We start from the raw sequence: 16,517 nt of genomic DNA, 5'->3' as shown, positions 1-16,517 counted from the left end.
CGAACTGAAGAACTCTGAACAAGTTGTAGTAATTAACATGATAGTTTAAGCCAAATAACTTGTTCATACTTGATATAAAAAAACATGGGCTTGATGTCTCCTACCACAGTAGTCCCTGTTATTGAAAGAACCAGTGCATGATGAGGGTTTGGAACCAGAGTGTGCCACTGAATTCTACAAAAGTGGCAGACTAGACTTTTGGTTTGTCAATGAGAAACAGGCTCCCTTGTAGACCGTTTTGAAGGCATTAGCCAACTTCAGAGAGGTATTGAAGAAAGCTAGTATTTTTAGAGAATCTTAGCTTCTGAAGCACATGGAATACGTCTTACCTAAAGTTGTGAAAATGTTTACCCAGGAACAATTTTCAGTGCTACTGAGCTCATTGGTGGGGTGGTGGATAAGAGTGCAGATGTGGTAAGAAATGTACACGGACACCATGGTACAGGAGCTTAAGAATCATTACGTCTGAACTCTACACTGGTATACCCATAAGAGGATGCTGGGCTCCCAAAGATTGGACAGTTCTCAAGCACCTTCATGACAACTGCAATCATGTCAATATTTTGACGAATAAGTTATTAAAAAACAAACAGGATCAAACACAGGAAACCTTTGGTAGCTATTGAATAAGTAATCACACATCCATCCAAAGCACAAAAACATAAGGGTTATGTATCAAATCACAACTAGCTGTAATGAGTACAATTACACTGGTACTCACATGGTATCATAAACTTTGCTACTAATAGGATGCAAATAGATTATAAGCCTAGTAGTTTACAATCAAACTAACCGACACAAATTATACCACACATCAAAAACAATCTATATATCGGTATTAGAAGTTGTGACAGGAGTAATTCAGATGTTGTTGTTATTTTATTGTCTGTTCCTCAAAAATTCAGAGAGTTCTTGATTGTGAGATTATGAACAACATCAGGCAGCTGACACGCGTTTCGTCTAAACTTTTTCAAGGTTCAGTTAAATATGTCAATCTCAGACAATTGTTATAATCTGGTCCCATAGAAGACCCAATGAGCAGCTATTTTAGATGTTGTTTTCTTCTGGAGTGAAACGTGATATACAACCACCTTAAGTGCACCACTATCTTGTGGACCAAAAGAATAAGGTCAAAGTAAAATTCCAGAGTGTTAGAATCATTTGGAACACCACTTACAGAAGGGTACAGAGCAGAGGTATTTGTTCTCAATATAGTGATGGATATAGATAGTCTATTTGTTGTATATGCTGAACGGGATGAGCCAAACATGTTTGTGTGTCTGCAAGGAGAAGTGGTGGTCAACCTCCTGGAGGATGGATAGTTGTTACTTACAGCCACCCAGCCATCACTGAAGGGAATGAATAAAAAACGGGTGTTTTTTCTGTGAACAAAGTTGTTGAGCAACCCTATCTATTTACATTCACATTGAAACACTAGAAGATCAAAGAAGCATGTTAAAACCCAAAGTGTTTACGTGAACATGATTTATTCTGGACCCACCAATCTCGGAGTAAATGCCTGTTCAGTCAGATCTTCATAACAAATAGGAAAACAGGAGAAAGCTGGGACTCCTCTATGTAAACTGCATTTCAGGCTCCTTTCTAAAATAGTTCTCCGAAGATCACAGTTATTAGGAACTGGTTTTCCTGTTCCAAACAGGACATCATTAATTACTGCCCTATGATTGACGGGACGTTTGGAGCAACTACAAAGATGGAAGAGGTTTCTTCAAAGCAATTTCATAATGTGTATGGTGCAAATGTAGCCATCCCACAAGGAATTTACAGAATATACGTCTGGAAGAAGTGAAAGAAGCCAGGCACTGAGACCAAAGAACAACAGGGTGGCCAGGGTCCTCCTTTTCATTGATTTGGTCTGTAAGTAAGTCGAAAAATCTGAAGAGTTTACGGTTAAAAACATTCCAAATATGAACAGAGTTTACACTGAGATTGGTCTACTCCCAAAACGCGTGATCCTGTAAGCTTGCATGAACAATCCCAGAAGATGTCTTGGAGTGACAGCCCTGATTGTGTTGATGGAGTTACATTTGCTCATATTGCTATACATTTAACAGGAAGCCCTGAAGTACTGCTAGCTTTCCCTCTCCTAGTTCAGAATCGATAAGAAAAAAAAGGGGTTAATGTTCGCATGATGTGTAGTACTATGAAGGTGTCTCATGAGAGCACACGCCAGAATACCATTCCCTAAGGAAACTGAGTGAGTACGCCTGCAAGTGCATAGTTTTTTAAATGGTAGGGTGTGACCCACGATATACTAGATGTGGGTAGTGTCAACTAATCATGGTAATTAAAAATATCAATTTAACATTTTAAGCCAATTTACAGTGCCAGTTTCTTATCATCGGTCAGGCAGTGATCCACAGGTTATATTGTTAGTAAGGTTTGGTGGCCATCTACATACAGCGCCCACATGACAATTGTTTTTTTTCTAGTATACAGCATTGAACAGAAATTAGTTTGAAATGTAATTCAATTATCTCAATAGTGGTTCCATATCTTTGCATATTCATTTTTTAGTTGTGTTGTTTCAAATTGCTTTGGAAAGCATTTCATTTGATCTCAATTAGAGTGGCACTGGCATTTATTTTTCTCTAAGCTGATTGCTGACTTCCCCTCATATTGTGACATCGTGTGATAGTTACATGCTGTTTAATTGCTAATGACTATTAATTGTAAAGCAGTGCAGTTGGTACATGATTTCACGGTTAGGCTGTAAAATCTGTTTGTCATTATTAAAGTTTAAAAAAAAAACATCATTACGGAACTGCATTTATTGGCCCTTCTTTATTACATTGAACACATTTTGCTTGTAGTCCCAAGTATGCAACATGGCAAGAGAGTCACTTGTTTCTGCTTTCAGGTCCAGTAGATTGGAATCTGGATGTTGGCAGCAGAACTGTCTAACTCAACAGCTGCTAAAAACATGAAGAAGAGTGTGCATTTGGTTCACCACTTCCGCTCACTGCCTTTCTTCGAGCAGCCTCATAGTGCCACTAGTTGGAGAATTTGTCAAACACGCCTTGGTTCGGCCCCAGTGGACTATACATCTCTTTCCTAATACTATTGGCTGTTTGGATGTATTCTTCCACGTCTACTCACCTGCGTACTTTGAACTACATAAGGGGCTGTTTTATAGTTATAATTCTCTCTGTTCGCTGCTTGTAACTCCTTGCCATGTGCCTTGCTTTAATGTGCTAATGCACGCAGCTTTGGCTGTTCCAAAGCTAGCACTCTTTGCTATTGATACAAATAGACATAAATGGTTGGACATAGGTTGGTGAATAATACATTCACCAGCTCGCCACATTCTACTATTCATTCCCTGTTAGCATCAGCCTGCATCCAACCTATGTTTCTCTATTTCCATAGTCCTGTGTGTTTGATTAGCTAATGTAAATCGGGCATCTGCTAATTCCGTAGCAGTCAAAGAAGGACTTATATAATTGGGGTTATAAGATCCAGCACCTAGTTGTCATTGTTTATTGGAATAGCTAATGAAGAAAAGCAAGCGGTATCACATAATGCCTGGTTTTCTGACAGGAAAACAAAATCTGGGGTTGTGTCTTGGTAAAGCCAAGTAGGAGTTAGACCAAACATTGTAGGCACATAAAGAAACATCCTTCTTGTCTATCAACACACAAGTTTGTAGAATGCAAAAAACATTTAAACGCACCCATCAAGGCCATTTGTAAACGTATGACCTTCATTTTTCCTCGGGGTACCCAAGTTGTGGAGCAGGTTCCATACATGGCCCTGGGACCCAAGCTCTAAAAACGCCTTTGATTTAGAACTTAAGACTTTTTTACCACCTTAGAAAGATACATTTATGTCAAGATTCCTTAGAAGTCGGGGCCATTCTGTACCTGAGAAGGCCAGCTTATCCCAATGGTAAATAGTACATTTTTAAAAATGAATTGTTAACACTTTAATGGTTCTTTATCAAACCAACCTGTTTCTTAAGGCAGATTTTACTGTACATATTTGTGATTGGCTGAACGGACGGATCATATATTGATAAACAAGGAAGAAATAGTTGAAGTAATACCATGTTTGCTGCATTAGGAGGTTGAAGTTTAATTAAACCAGAGCTTTCAAGAATGGATGGTTATATGGACTAAAGCTATCTTTTAAAATGTTGACTACATTTTATGTATATATGATATGGTATTTCAATAGCATGGACCTAACCAAAAGGCAGCTTTAAAGTAAAGTTGAAATTGTAGAGATAATAATGCTGTGTCCTTTATTATTACCTTTGACAATTCCAAAGTATCAAATGTTAAAGTTGTTTTTATGACATGCAACCTTTAAATCATCTCACTGTACCCCAGTATACCCTTGGTACCCCTTAATAGTTCCCATTCCTGAACCCTTAAAACCCTGAACAATCCCTTAGTTCTACTCTTTCTTGAACCTTAAAAAAGCCTTGCTACTCTTTAACCCTACCTGTCTCTGAACTCAAAAAAGTGTCTAACTAACCCCTAAGGCTATTCCTGTACCCTACTAACCCCTTACTACCTATTCTTTCCTGAACCCTAAAACCACTTTCTACTACTTCACACACCCTCTTTGAACCCTAAAAACAGCTTACCACCTCTTAATGCTAGAATTCCCGAACCATAAAAAAATCTATACTATCCCATGCTGTTACTCTTCGCTGAATAATAAAAAAAACCTTACTATCACTTAATTTTAGCCTTCACTGAACCTAAAAAACCTTTACCTCCTACTTACTGCTACCCTACCCTGAACTCTAAAAAACCACACTGCCCCTTAATGCTATCTTTCCCTGAACCCTAAAATCCCCTTACTACCATTTTACGCAATGCATCCCTGAACTCTAAAAACTGTGAACTACCACTTAATGCTGCCGTTTTGTGAACCCTTAAACCCCTAAATGTTCCTTAATTCTACTCTTCCCTGAACCCTAACAACCGCTAGTGCCCTTTTAACCTACCCCTTCTAAACCCTAAAACCCCTAACTACCTCTTAATGCTACCATTGTATGAACCCCTTACTATTCCTTATTGCGGCCTGCCCCTGAACCTTTAAAACACATTACTAGTCTCCTACCCCCTTCCCACCTATCACTAAATGCTCCTCTCTACTTTAGCAGGAGGATGCACCCATGTCCATTCTCCCAATACACTTTTCTTTACCCTATATGTCACAACATTTTTTGCAGCCACAAATTACATTATTAATTTTTTTTTTTTAGTCACATCTTTTTTCCTTCTTTTTTCTCAGTAGACATTTTTGACATGTTTTTTGCAGTCCACTTTTATCCCCACAATATTTTACTGCAAACCAAAAGGACATTTATCCTTAACTCTAGATTAGACGCATTATGTGTTTTCTGTATTACATGACCATTGATATTACTTCACTTTGTGGAACTTTACGAGTCACCCAATCAAGTGAGTGCTGCCTTGTTCTTACCCCTGGGCGAAGGTTTGTCACTTACAAAATTCAATCTTGCAAAAGACTCTTTGGGTATTTAAACATGCCACTCACTCATCATCTGGTTTTATTGCAATGTCCGTGGTCTTGATGCAAGGGTCCTGTGCAATTAGTTTCTTTCAAATGTGTGCAGTACGATATAGGACTACCTGCCCCAGGCTACTTTTTGGATTTCACTTCTGCCACAATACACGGCTGAAACTAAAGAGTCTTAAGCGATAAATTAATTGTCATCAAATGAAAAAAATCTACTCTCCTGCATAGAAAAGTTTGTACTCTTAGCCCTTGGTTCCCTTCACCTACAACAAAAGACTTAACACGTTGTCTGTCCTGCCCAGTATAACATTACACTAAAGCTAATTACAGTATTGGTGTGTGTCACTAAGAGATCTTTGCCAAGTTCCTTCACAACAAGCATACAGTGGCATTCAGACAGTTCTTACAGTGGTGGGACATAGGGAACTTATATGATTGTGCATCATTTGGTGTCAGCACATGCAGTTCTGTCACCTTTTATGGTACATTCCAGGAGACCATCACTGGGAAATGTTGTCAATGGTGGGAGCGAAGGATTGACACTACAGAAGCAGGAGTGAAGGGAAGACCGAAGCGAGCTTTATTTTATGCAAGCATTAACTTTACTGGGGTTTTCATATGTCACATTATTTTTGTTTTTTCATACCCTTCTTTTTTCACATTGTTTTTGAATTAGGGAGACTTCTTAATGTAGAAAACGTAATACAAAAATGTTCTAATACTTTAAGCAGATATCACAATACCACAATTAAAATTAAATTTTTAACACTGACTACTAGTAATTTACTTATGTACATTGTAAGAGGAAAAATGTGTACAGGTTCCTCCACACCCTGGTGAATATCTCATTTTCACAATCTAGCCATGGACATAACTGGGCCTTTTCCAACACTCTAAGTACAGTTCTACACATTTTTCTAATATTACCTTACGTTATGATTTATGTTCACATTAAAATATATTAAAACCAAGCATTTATCTAAATATCATTACACATATAGATGTAGCATGTTTTTGAGAAACCAAGCTTAGCTTCCACTTGTTGTTTGCAAAAGAACCTTGGGAGTACATTTGTAATAAAAGTTATACAAATATATTCAGAAACTAACAGAATTTTAACCGAGGCATATTCTAACACTGCTTTTTAAAAGCATGTCCTGCTTCTATTTTACATGTTGGATCACCTCAGACATGGCCATCGAATAGCATATTAGTTTGAAAAGCCCTTCCAGTATGCAATGGATGTATACTTAATGTATACTTTTTCTCTTCAAAAACAGCTATTACTCACACACACACAGAAAGACAAAATATTGAAATGTTTGAGCAGAAGGTCTAAGTCTGCTGTCAGGAATCAGACCACTGTACACTACCAAAATGCTGTATCCTGATTGGGTCATAGCAGGTTGATATGTACCCCGAGAATTTCTAGAAAGTACCCAAGCCAAGTCTCATTACAGTATCAACCCACATATTGCTAGCAGACGCGGCTCCTCCGTATGGGCGGAGGAGTGTCGCCCCCCTCCTGCCAGCAGCAACCGCTGCAAATCCTTTTACACAGAAAGGATAGTAAACTCTGTTTATTATCCTTTCTGTGTAAAAGGGGCGGGGCAATGGGGGTGACGAGCCGAGAGGAGTGCTCTCTGCACTCTCCTCAGAGTGCATGTGTGTTTGGCCAGCCGTCTCGGGCCGGCCAAACACACATGTGCTGGAGAGAGCCTGCACAGGCTCCCAGTCTGACTGAGAGCGCCCTGGCTGGGCACTCCCAGCCAATCCTGATGTTGCTTTGAGCAGTGTCAGGATTGGCACAGGGCAGGGTAGGAGCCTGTGCCTGCAGCATTGATGGGAGAGGAGCGTCTCACGGCGCAGGAGCAGAAGTAAGGTTTTTCAATTTTTTTATTATTATTTAATTATATTTTTCCCATGCCCCCCGCACCCACCCCCTGCCCAGCCACGCGAGCCGCTTCTGATTGCTAGGCCTTTTTAACCTAGCAGCTTCCTCTGAAGAGCACAGAGCTCTAGAAAGAATCTGATTGTTCCCTTAAGTCATAGAACGAGCCTGCATTAGGAAGACAGCTTTAAATCTGCAAATTTTCCTGAAGAGAAGGCTTAACATATGCATGAAAAGGGTTCTCCTCTCTTCTGGTACAGGTTCCTGAAAATGTTCCTTTCATTGTGTTTGTACTTTATATTTAGAATGATTCCGGTGCACAACAATTGTGTAGTCTATGACAGTTTGACTGTAGCAGACCCATTATTCTGATATACCTTTGTTACTCATTTTAGAATGTTAGAATTAATTACCTGTGAATGTAGTAGTTTATAAGGTATACAGAGAGACATTTCTATAGACACTAAATATATATTTTTAAACATGTTTTATCATTCTTCCTACATTTAACTCACAATAAAATGATTTTGAAACCAGTGAACATTCAAGCAGTGAAGTCTATTCCTATGCATTTAAATGAAAGCTTAAAACAACTGCTCACCCCCCAAAATGTTACTGTTTTAAAATTACAGTGGTCGTACGGCGCAGAAAGGATGGATAATCGTAGGAAATAGATATGGAATGAGATTACTGGCCCTAGGCGAGGTTTTCTCTCATTAACTATTTTAGCCATTTTAAAAATGTATTATGGCATAAATTACTAAAACCCCATACTTCCTCTCGCATGTCTGCCTTAAACACTGAATGTTCATTTAAATTTAACAAATCCTCTTCCAGCAACATAGCTTCAAGAAGTGCTTCATATTTGTAATCAAAAGAGAATGATAGCATTCTAGTTTTTCATTAGATTTCTGGGGTGAAACTATAGTGGGGAACAAAGGGACAGACTACTGTTGTTGCTAGTATGTTTTACTCAGCGTGACAGACTTTTTTCTCACAAGGAAGATATTTAAGAATTTAAAGAAAATGTATAAGATTTTAATACAACTGGGCCTTGTGACTGGAAAGACAAAACATCATATCAAATCAATTTTATCAATTCAGCAGTTACAAAGGCACCAGGCTCCAGAGGTTTAAGGGGCCCACTGCATCCCAATTATGGCTATCATTTACTACCCAAACATAGCTGGGGCGGTGTGGAGGTGCTATTTCTTTGCTTGCATTGGAGCCCTTGGACTCCTGGTTCGCCACTGACGAAGGCTGATTACAACCACAATAATTGTCTTTGCCATCAGGGTGCATTCAAGTTGAGGTTCAGCTAGGTGTTGTGAGCACTAGCTGGTCACAACTCCTGCTTTGCTATATCGTTGATTATACGCATGTTGCAGTGGTAGAATAGGTCATCCCTGCAGGCTTACCTTTAGATCAGATTGCGTTGAATTTATGCAGCATGACGTTTCTTCTCACAACTATACCAATTTGTGTTTTTTTTTGTACAGTACTCGAAGGTAGTTATACGTCTCCTTCCAACAGATCCAGGAGCCCCCGACGTGTTTCCATTGCTAGTAGGTATTTACTATCCAACTGTAGCGGATGCTATGCGTCTATGCACGGTGCAAAGGCCCGTGTGCACCGACATGCAAAGGCATTGAACAATTTATTGGTCATGCAAAATTATGTATTCTGAGCATTTTGCATGTATGACTGTCCTGAATATTTTAAAAATGCAAAGAGATCTTTCACTGGGCCGAATTGCATTAAGTCTCCCCAAATTTAAAGATGATTGTGCTGTAAGATTTTGAACAGTGTATATATTTACATGGCCATAACACTTAGCTGTGAAAAGTGGGCTTTGAAACTAACCACTCATAAGAAAACAGGGAGGCACACAATATCTAAATAACATCTTGTTGTCAACATCTGACCTCAAAGATTTTGAAAACAGGCTCCCATAACAGCTATTTTCTCCGTTGTACTCGGGTCTGTTTAGTCCTTAAATTATTACATGCATTATTTACAAATGCACCTGCATGGTCGAAATGTATGGCTGTTTGGCATACACTTGCATGATGCAAATTACAACCACACATCATATTGATTGACATCGTTGACTGATTCAGTTTTCCTAACTCTGTGTATTTCTGGTACTCATTGTGTGCACTACATGTGTATGTTTTGGCTATGTATGAGGAGATACAACGTTCTGTTAGTTACCTTTTATTTTTCAATACAAATGTGTTTTCTTGAAATGTATTTTTGCCATGCACATAGCCTACGAAAACAGGAAAATTTGGTGTGCCTTCACACATTTTTCACAAATTCAGGCGAGTACATTCGTGTAAGTTAGTGTTGAGGCTCTCATGAGGGTACCCTTGGGTTTAGGATTAAGATTAGACTTTGACAGTGCTTAATTTGAAAGCTATAAGTGTCAGGTCCAAAAGTTTTCTCAGAATTCCGCACCCTGAGGTGTTGAATGTTGCGGTTGCGGAATACAAAATGGGCTTAATTTCGTTTCGACCGGATGCCTCTTTCGTCCATCACCATACACTTTCTTCCTCTTTATGTCTCTCCTGAAGGTTCTTCTGTCATCCCTGGTTTGCCCTTCACTACTGTTTTTCCATCTTTCTCTTCCTCTTTCTTTCCCTCTTTTGTGTGTTTGTGCTCTGTTACTTAAGGATAAAGTCTGATGAGGAAAGATAAGTGCTGGTCCCCAAAAAGGAGTGCAAGTGCGCCACCCCGGCAATCACCGGCTCAAAATAAGCACTGAACATTGACTTAGATTTCAGGTTAGAGTCAGGTGAAGATTTAGGTTTTATGGTTAGATTTAAGCTTAGTAAATCTATGATTGCACATAGGTTATTTTAGTAGTGGCATTCCAATCCCATAATACTCTATGTCGCACAACAATGTAAGGGCTCACTGCTGACAACTAGTGTGAACCTCTGGTCCTAAGGTTTTCTTTTAACTTTATTTAGTGATTTTCAACACACCATACCGTAGAATTTGCAACAGATGAGCACAATGCATCAGTAGTTCAATGATAGTGAGTCAAATATTAACAGCATTGGATGTTTCTAAGTAAAGAGAGGAAGCTCATGCATTACATCATATCTAGAGGGTGATTACATCAAGACAGGGCAATCAGGGCAAATTAAGATGCAGTGTATGATGTGTTACTCATACTCCCAACTGTGAAGCATCTAGCATTAGTAGATAAACCTTTAGTGGTTGCCAAATACTGTTGGGTTGGAACGTAGGGGGTTGGGGAGTAGCATACAATTTGCAGTAGATAAGATAGAAAAGACTACATTTTTAAACCACTAATAAGACTTTTCAACCACTTTTGCATTGTAGGCGAGTGTTTACTTTCCCAGTGTAGGCCTATCTCCCTCTTGGCTTGGGCTACGGCAGTAAACCATCTCAAGTTTTTAGGAATGTCATCTACGTATCCCAGTAGTGCCAGGAGAGGGCTGGGTTGGAGCATGGTGTCCAGCATTAAGGAGAGGCGGGCAAATACTTCACTCCAATAGGATGCTGTTATGCTGCATGTCCAGGTCTTGTGTGGAAAGTCAGCTACCAGGGTGTGGCAATTGGGGCAGTCAGAGGGGCGGGAGGGGTCAATATGCACCGGTACAGCAGGTGTGATAGAAGCTCCACATAAGACCTTCAAATGCAGAAACGTATGCCAATTATTAAAAGACAATAGTTGGGTTTGTGCACAGCAGGCATACCAGATTTTGTCGGTAAGAGGGCGCTGTAGATCCTTCTCCCAGTTGTCCCTGATCTTTGAGTCCAATGTTGGAAGGAGGCCCGTGCAGGTGTGATAAAGTATGGAAATGAGTCTGGCACCTCAGTCATTGGAGATAACAAGTGTAAGTGATGTGAGGTCTACTGGAGCCAATGGATATGACAGGAATCGAGTACGTAAGGTGCTTTGAAGGTGTTTGAGTATAAAATGTTCAAGATAAGTTGCATTTGTGAATCAGGCGTCTTCTGTATGGCTGAATACATGGCCATTCGGGGAACACATCCCCAAATGTGCGAAGGTCAAGTGTATGTAATGTCCGTTGTACTAGTTTCTACTGAGTGATGGGGAGCCACGGGTTCAAGGCCAGTGGTATTCCAGGAGAATATGATATGTCACTGTCGAGGAGTCTAGTAAGTTTGCACCCTGACCATCATGTAGTGGAGAGAATCTGCATATTCTCAATGTCTAGTGGGATGCCTAATGGGATCATTGTTAATGTCGAGTGAGATGCCTAATGGGAGCAATGCCCACAAGTGTTGAGGAGGCAAAGTCTCTTTCCGGAATAGTGTAGGTAGACGGGCGTCAGGGTGGTACCAATGGTGAGCAAATTATCATTGCGCTTTGAGTTGGAAATGAGGAACCCCAAATCCACTATGTTTGTACGGGAGGATCATTATGTTCCTTTGGATGTGGGGCTTCTTGTCTGCCAATATAAGCTGGAACAGTAACCCATGGTGTGTGGCAAAAAATAAGTGTATGAGTGGTATGGGTAGCACTGGTCTTAAGGCTGAATACTGGCATGGGGAAACTCATTCTTTCATCATTCTAAGGCTAATGAATTGAGCACCATTAAGGTTACACTTGCTATGTTCTGCATGTAAGAACAGCAAAAACTGTGGTATGGAGTACAGTCTAAGAAGCAATATATTATCATGTGCAAATAAGTCTTGCAAGTGCATTGCAAAATGTTTTGTGTATAATGTCCAAGTTATGGCTGTTTTTTCGCCTCATTTGTTTGCTTTCCCTGCCAGGGTGATCTAATTGCTATATATGTGGTAAATGCATATGTGCGTACACTGTGTACCTATGGATAACACACACAAGCATGCATTTATATGTGGCTCTGGCTTTGTGAGTCATGTGTAAAGCATGCATACGTCACTTATACGTTTTCAAGGTACAAGTCAAGGAGTAAATCTGACACTTGAAAAAAAACAGTGACTCAGCACCACAGTCCTGACTTAGTGTGGACAGGATGCCAATGATGCTTACATTATAACATTTTTGGTGTCATTGTCAGTAGTATGCAATACTCAGTAACAGCATACCTGACATAGAGCTTCATGACAGAGGCACATTTACTCATAATCAGTAGAAAGAGTTCTATTGCCTTTTTTGCGAAGAATCTCCATAAATTGACTTCAGTGCACATGTGATTCATTGGCTGCGGGAGGAGAGGTGCCTTGTTCGTTTTCATTCCAGATATCTAGTTCAGAGTGTCCTGGACAGTACCAGGCCCCACTGAAGAGACTGTTTCAGTAGTAAACATGCAGTACTTTCAGTTAAAAGGTGCACCCACAGTGCGGCGAGAATTACATTGGTTGCAGTAAAACGCATCCCTCGATATTGGGAAACTACAGTGAATGGATGGGAAGAGGAATACATTACCTCTAAATACGGCAGTAAAATGTTGAGATGGTCTTAATGGGGGAGGGTGGTGAATGGATAGTTTGCTGGATGGGCAGTGCGTGCGGCATAGTGGGGCTCAAAACTATGGGCCTGATTACAACTTTGGTGGAGGGGGTTAATCCGTCCCAAATGTGACGAATATCCCGCCCGCCGTATTACGAGTCCATTATATCCTATGGAACTCGTAATACGGTGGGTGGAATATCTGTCACATTTGGGACGGATTAACCCCCTCTGCCAAAGTTGTAATCAGGCCCTATGTTTCTGTAGTGGCCTTTCCTGGATGGTCATTTGACGTGCAGTGATGTGAGCATAAGGGGCAATAAGAAAGGTTATGTACTCGAAGGGAATATTATTATTAACAGAGCAACGCCTCGGGCTGGCCTCCTTCCGTAGGGGTGTGGCAGGATAAGACCAATAGTGGGATTGTGTGTATCGGAACTACCTACCAGTAACTAAGGGAAAGGATCCCTTGTTAACTGACTGGTGCTAGCCCCGTCCCTTTGCATCTCAAGTATACTAGAAGAATGAACCCTACTAGTCAGAAGCGTGAAGGGCTTTTTAAGCACTTGCCTTTCAGCCAGACCCCCATATCCTGACAACGCAGCAGAGCTCGTGAAATATCTGGGTTCTGAGACTTTTTCAGCATAAAGTAGCCCCGTGACAATAATCTAAAGATCGTTTGCACTTTTTTAAGGCACAGTTACTTATTACAAAAGTTTCTATTCTACTTTGTACCCTAGTACAGGTTCTTGTCTGCAATCATTTTTATTTTACGTTTTAAACGACTGTTTTAGAAAAAGGTAGTTTAGTGTAAGTGTGTTTTCTAAAGTAGGTTAATAGTAATTACAATTACTGAAGACCTTTTTCTTACTCAGCATGCAAGCTCATTTTTACTCGAATTTAAAGAGATTTTTACTGCCTGTTATTAAACGTGTGTGTTTTCCATTTTAAAGTCTTGATTCCTAGTAGTTTATTTTTAGCTGAAAACAACAAAACACACTTAATATAACCAAACCTTCAAATTTTAAACGAATGATACATTTTAATGACAAGTGGCAGATGGTACTCACAACAGGGAGTGGGCAGACGGCACAGAAACACACACATAAACTCACACCCATGCATTCACACATGCACACACACACTCATCCACTCACAACACTCACTCCCATATATTCATGCACACATGTACCAAACTTAAAAAATCACACTTACCTGCAGCTCTGCCTCAGTGGTCCCAGGAGGGTTCAGACTGCTGCTTTCCCTTCAGTCACTGCCAATGATGGCAGGTAGAAGTCCCTACTCACCACAGAGTGGGATGAATCAGTGAGAGTTGCTGACCTCACCCCACTCTGTGACAAGGTGTCTCTGATTGACACTCAGCCCTGGGCACTTTAGGGCTTTTAAGTGCAAAACCCATGTCTAAGGTAATCGGTGATGCTCCCCCTTGTCACTAGGGAGAGGGCCTCAAGGTGCCTACAGGAGCGGTGACTTCTTCAGCACAATAAAGTTCATGCCAGGGAGCCAGAAGCCTGCCTATTTAGCACATGTCTAGCTTCTGGCTGTCTGAGCTGAAAATAGAGTGTTTGTCAGGCTTACCTTTGCTTAGCCTGACTGATACTTTTCAGGCAAAAGGTGAGATGGCATGGCCCCTTCACCCATTAGGATGGGCTGTGGCTGATGAGAACGGTAAAACTATTTTAGTTCTGGCTGACTGCTTTGGCTGGCTGCCTGGCTCAAAAAAATTAATTCAAACAACATATATGCACTACAGAGAAATACTTTGCCTCACCCTTTTAATGGATTTTGTTGAGTGTTAGTCACATTTTGATTCTGCCCTCAACAGTATACAGCCATTGTCTGCCCTTTTCAAAATGAGGTGTAAATTCACCTAAAACGAAGTGGACTTCAATGCCATGGCTGGTGATCCAATCCTTTGCTTTTCTTCCACTCTTCAGTACTTTAGGAACCATAGTGGGAGTTGAATGTGGTTTAATGTGCATTTTGAAGAGATGAGCACCAAATGAAAGAAGACCTCGACCCCCCTTTGTGCTACTTTTGACTTCTGCATATGTGTCCATGTTGCCCTTCATTCTCCTACACCACTTACTGTCTGGTCACTCTCCCGCCACCAAGATCCACTGTGTGGCAACTCTGCGGCCAGAGCCCCTCAGCATTATCATGGCTTAGGCTAGTGGTGGTACGTGCCCTGCCCCACCTCACAGTGCCCATTTTACACCAAGGAAGCTAGAGTTGTAAAGAGCTGATATGTTTTATGCAGCAGCCAGAACCATATTACTGTTTCTCCTTCCCCTGTGCCTTTGACATGTTTATTTCTCTTTAGTAAAAGCCACGCGGCTGGTACAAATGTCTTGCATGTTCCACAGAAGATCCGACCCCGTTCTCCTTTTTACTTTCTCCCACGGCATTAGTTCTTTTTTATTATTTTTTTAACAAACGCATGACTATTACAAGCCCAGCCAGTTTGCAGCGCAGATCCACAAATGGCTGGGCTATTTTTTCTGTTGGGGTGCAGCAGGTAGAGATATTTTTTCCGGGTTGATGGGTTACCCAAGAACTCGCAGTGACATCTCAGGGAGGTAGAATCCAGCATATCTTAAGCAAGGTCTCAATCGTGCACACACATATACTTATATATGCAGTCACTTGCAAGAGGTTTCTCGCCCCTATGATTACAATTACAGTTAAATGCTACTTCTCCTCGCTTCAGTGATATCTTGGATAACTCAAGCGCATTAGCTTCCCAAACGTGCTGTAAAAGTCAGTGATGATATCAGAATCTTTATTTCTGGTTCTGAATCTTGAATCTTGAAAACATTTTTAAGTCTTTTTGGTCAAGTACCCATGTTATGTTGGTATTGTGATAGTTTAGCCTTCCCCTCCTCCCTCCGTTTTCATCCCACAAAATAAGTGCGTGGATAAATTACTTTTACTTAATATCTCTGTTTTGCTGTGATAATATGGCCACCACAATTACAAAGTGTGCCTCGTGTTGTAAACTTTAAAAAAGAAAATATAAATGATTACAGATCCTGCACCTGTCGACATCTAGTGGCGTTAATGTGTTAACTGCTTTGCCATTAACAAAACAGGGCAGTCATGTTTTAAAATCTATAAATAAGTGTTGTTGCACTACTGCGGGCTTCTGAGAAAGTATTGGGCTTAGGGAATATTCATCCGTTTGCCACTACTTTTTGGAAAACCCGGTCAACGGTTCAGGATAGGGAAACGGGGTACGCTGCTGGATGTAGCAGTGGGATCTAGGAGGGCTATGCAGCGCCCATGATCCACAACCAACAGACCACCAGTTGGAAGCCAGGTCAACTCTTCCAAGTCCTGCTGGTTGGAAAGGAAAGGAGAGTGAACCTAGATCACATTGAAAGGATCCTGCTTACAGTTGACGAAATGCAGCTAGCAGCTCAGTTTTGACCTATGAAGTTTATTTTTGAACAGTCAATTTAGCTTTAGCTACTCTTTTACATTAGGGCCCTTGTTTCCCTTACTTTTCAAGCCTAGGCAGGAGAAATATGAGGAATGTCCAGGCTGTGAAAGGTTCTTTCGAAAATTCTACACTCTGGGCCTATTTCACAAAGGCAAACTTACACTTTTCTTTAAGTTTCAAATTGTTTGCTATCCATAAAGGTATTT

At 40.6% G+C, this 16,517-nt stretch overlaps 1 protein-coding gene across 8 annotated transcripts in view; it reads left to right on the top strand.

The window, feature by feature from the left end:
- ZNF521 (zinc finger protein 521) overlaps window positions 1-16,517 on the top strand; it is a 711,353-nt gene that overhangs the window by 584,690 nt on the left and 110,146 nt on the right. For 5 of the 8 annotated variants that reach the window (XM_069220047.1, XM_069220042.1, XM_069220040.1 and 2 more), the window contains one exon: window positions 8,908-8,973. The exons of the other annotated variants lie outside the window; for them this stretch is intronic. In XM_069220047.1, the coding sequence (XP_069076148.1) occupies window positions 8,908-8,973 (66 nt within the window). The remainder of the gene's footprint in view (window positions 1-8,907; window positions 8,974-16,517) is intronic. 8 annotated transcript variants of the gene reach the window in all.

This window comes from Pleurodeles waltl, chromosome 2_2 (assembly GCF_031143425.1).
Source record: "Pleurodeles waltl isolate 20211129_DDA chromosome 2_2, aPleWal1.hap1.20221129, whole genome shotgun sequence".
NCBI lineage: Eukaryota > Metazoa > Chordata > Amphibia > Caudata > Salamandridae > Pleurodeles > Pleurodeles waltl.
Note: the sequence above shows the minus strand (reverse complement) of the source record. Positions and strands in the feature narration are given on the sequence as shown.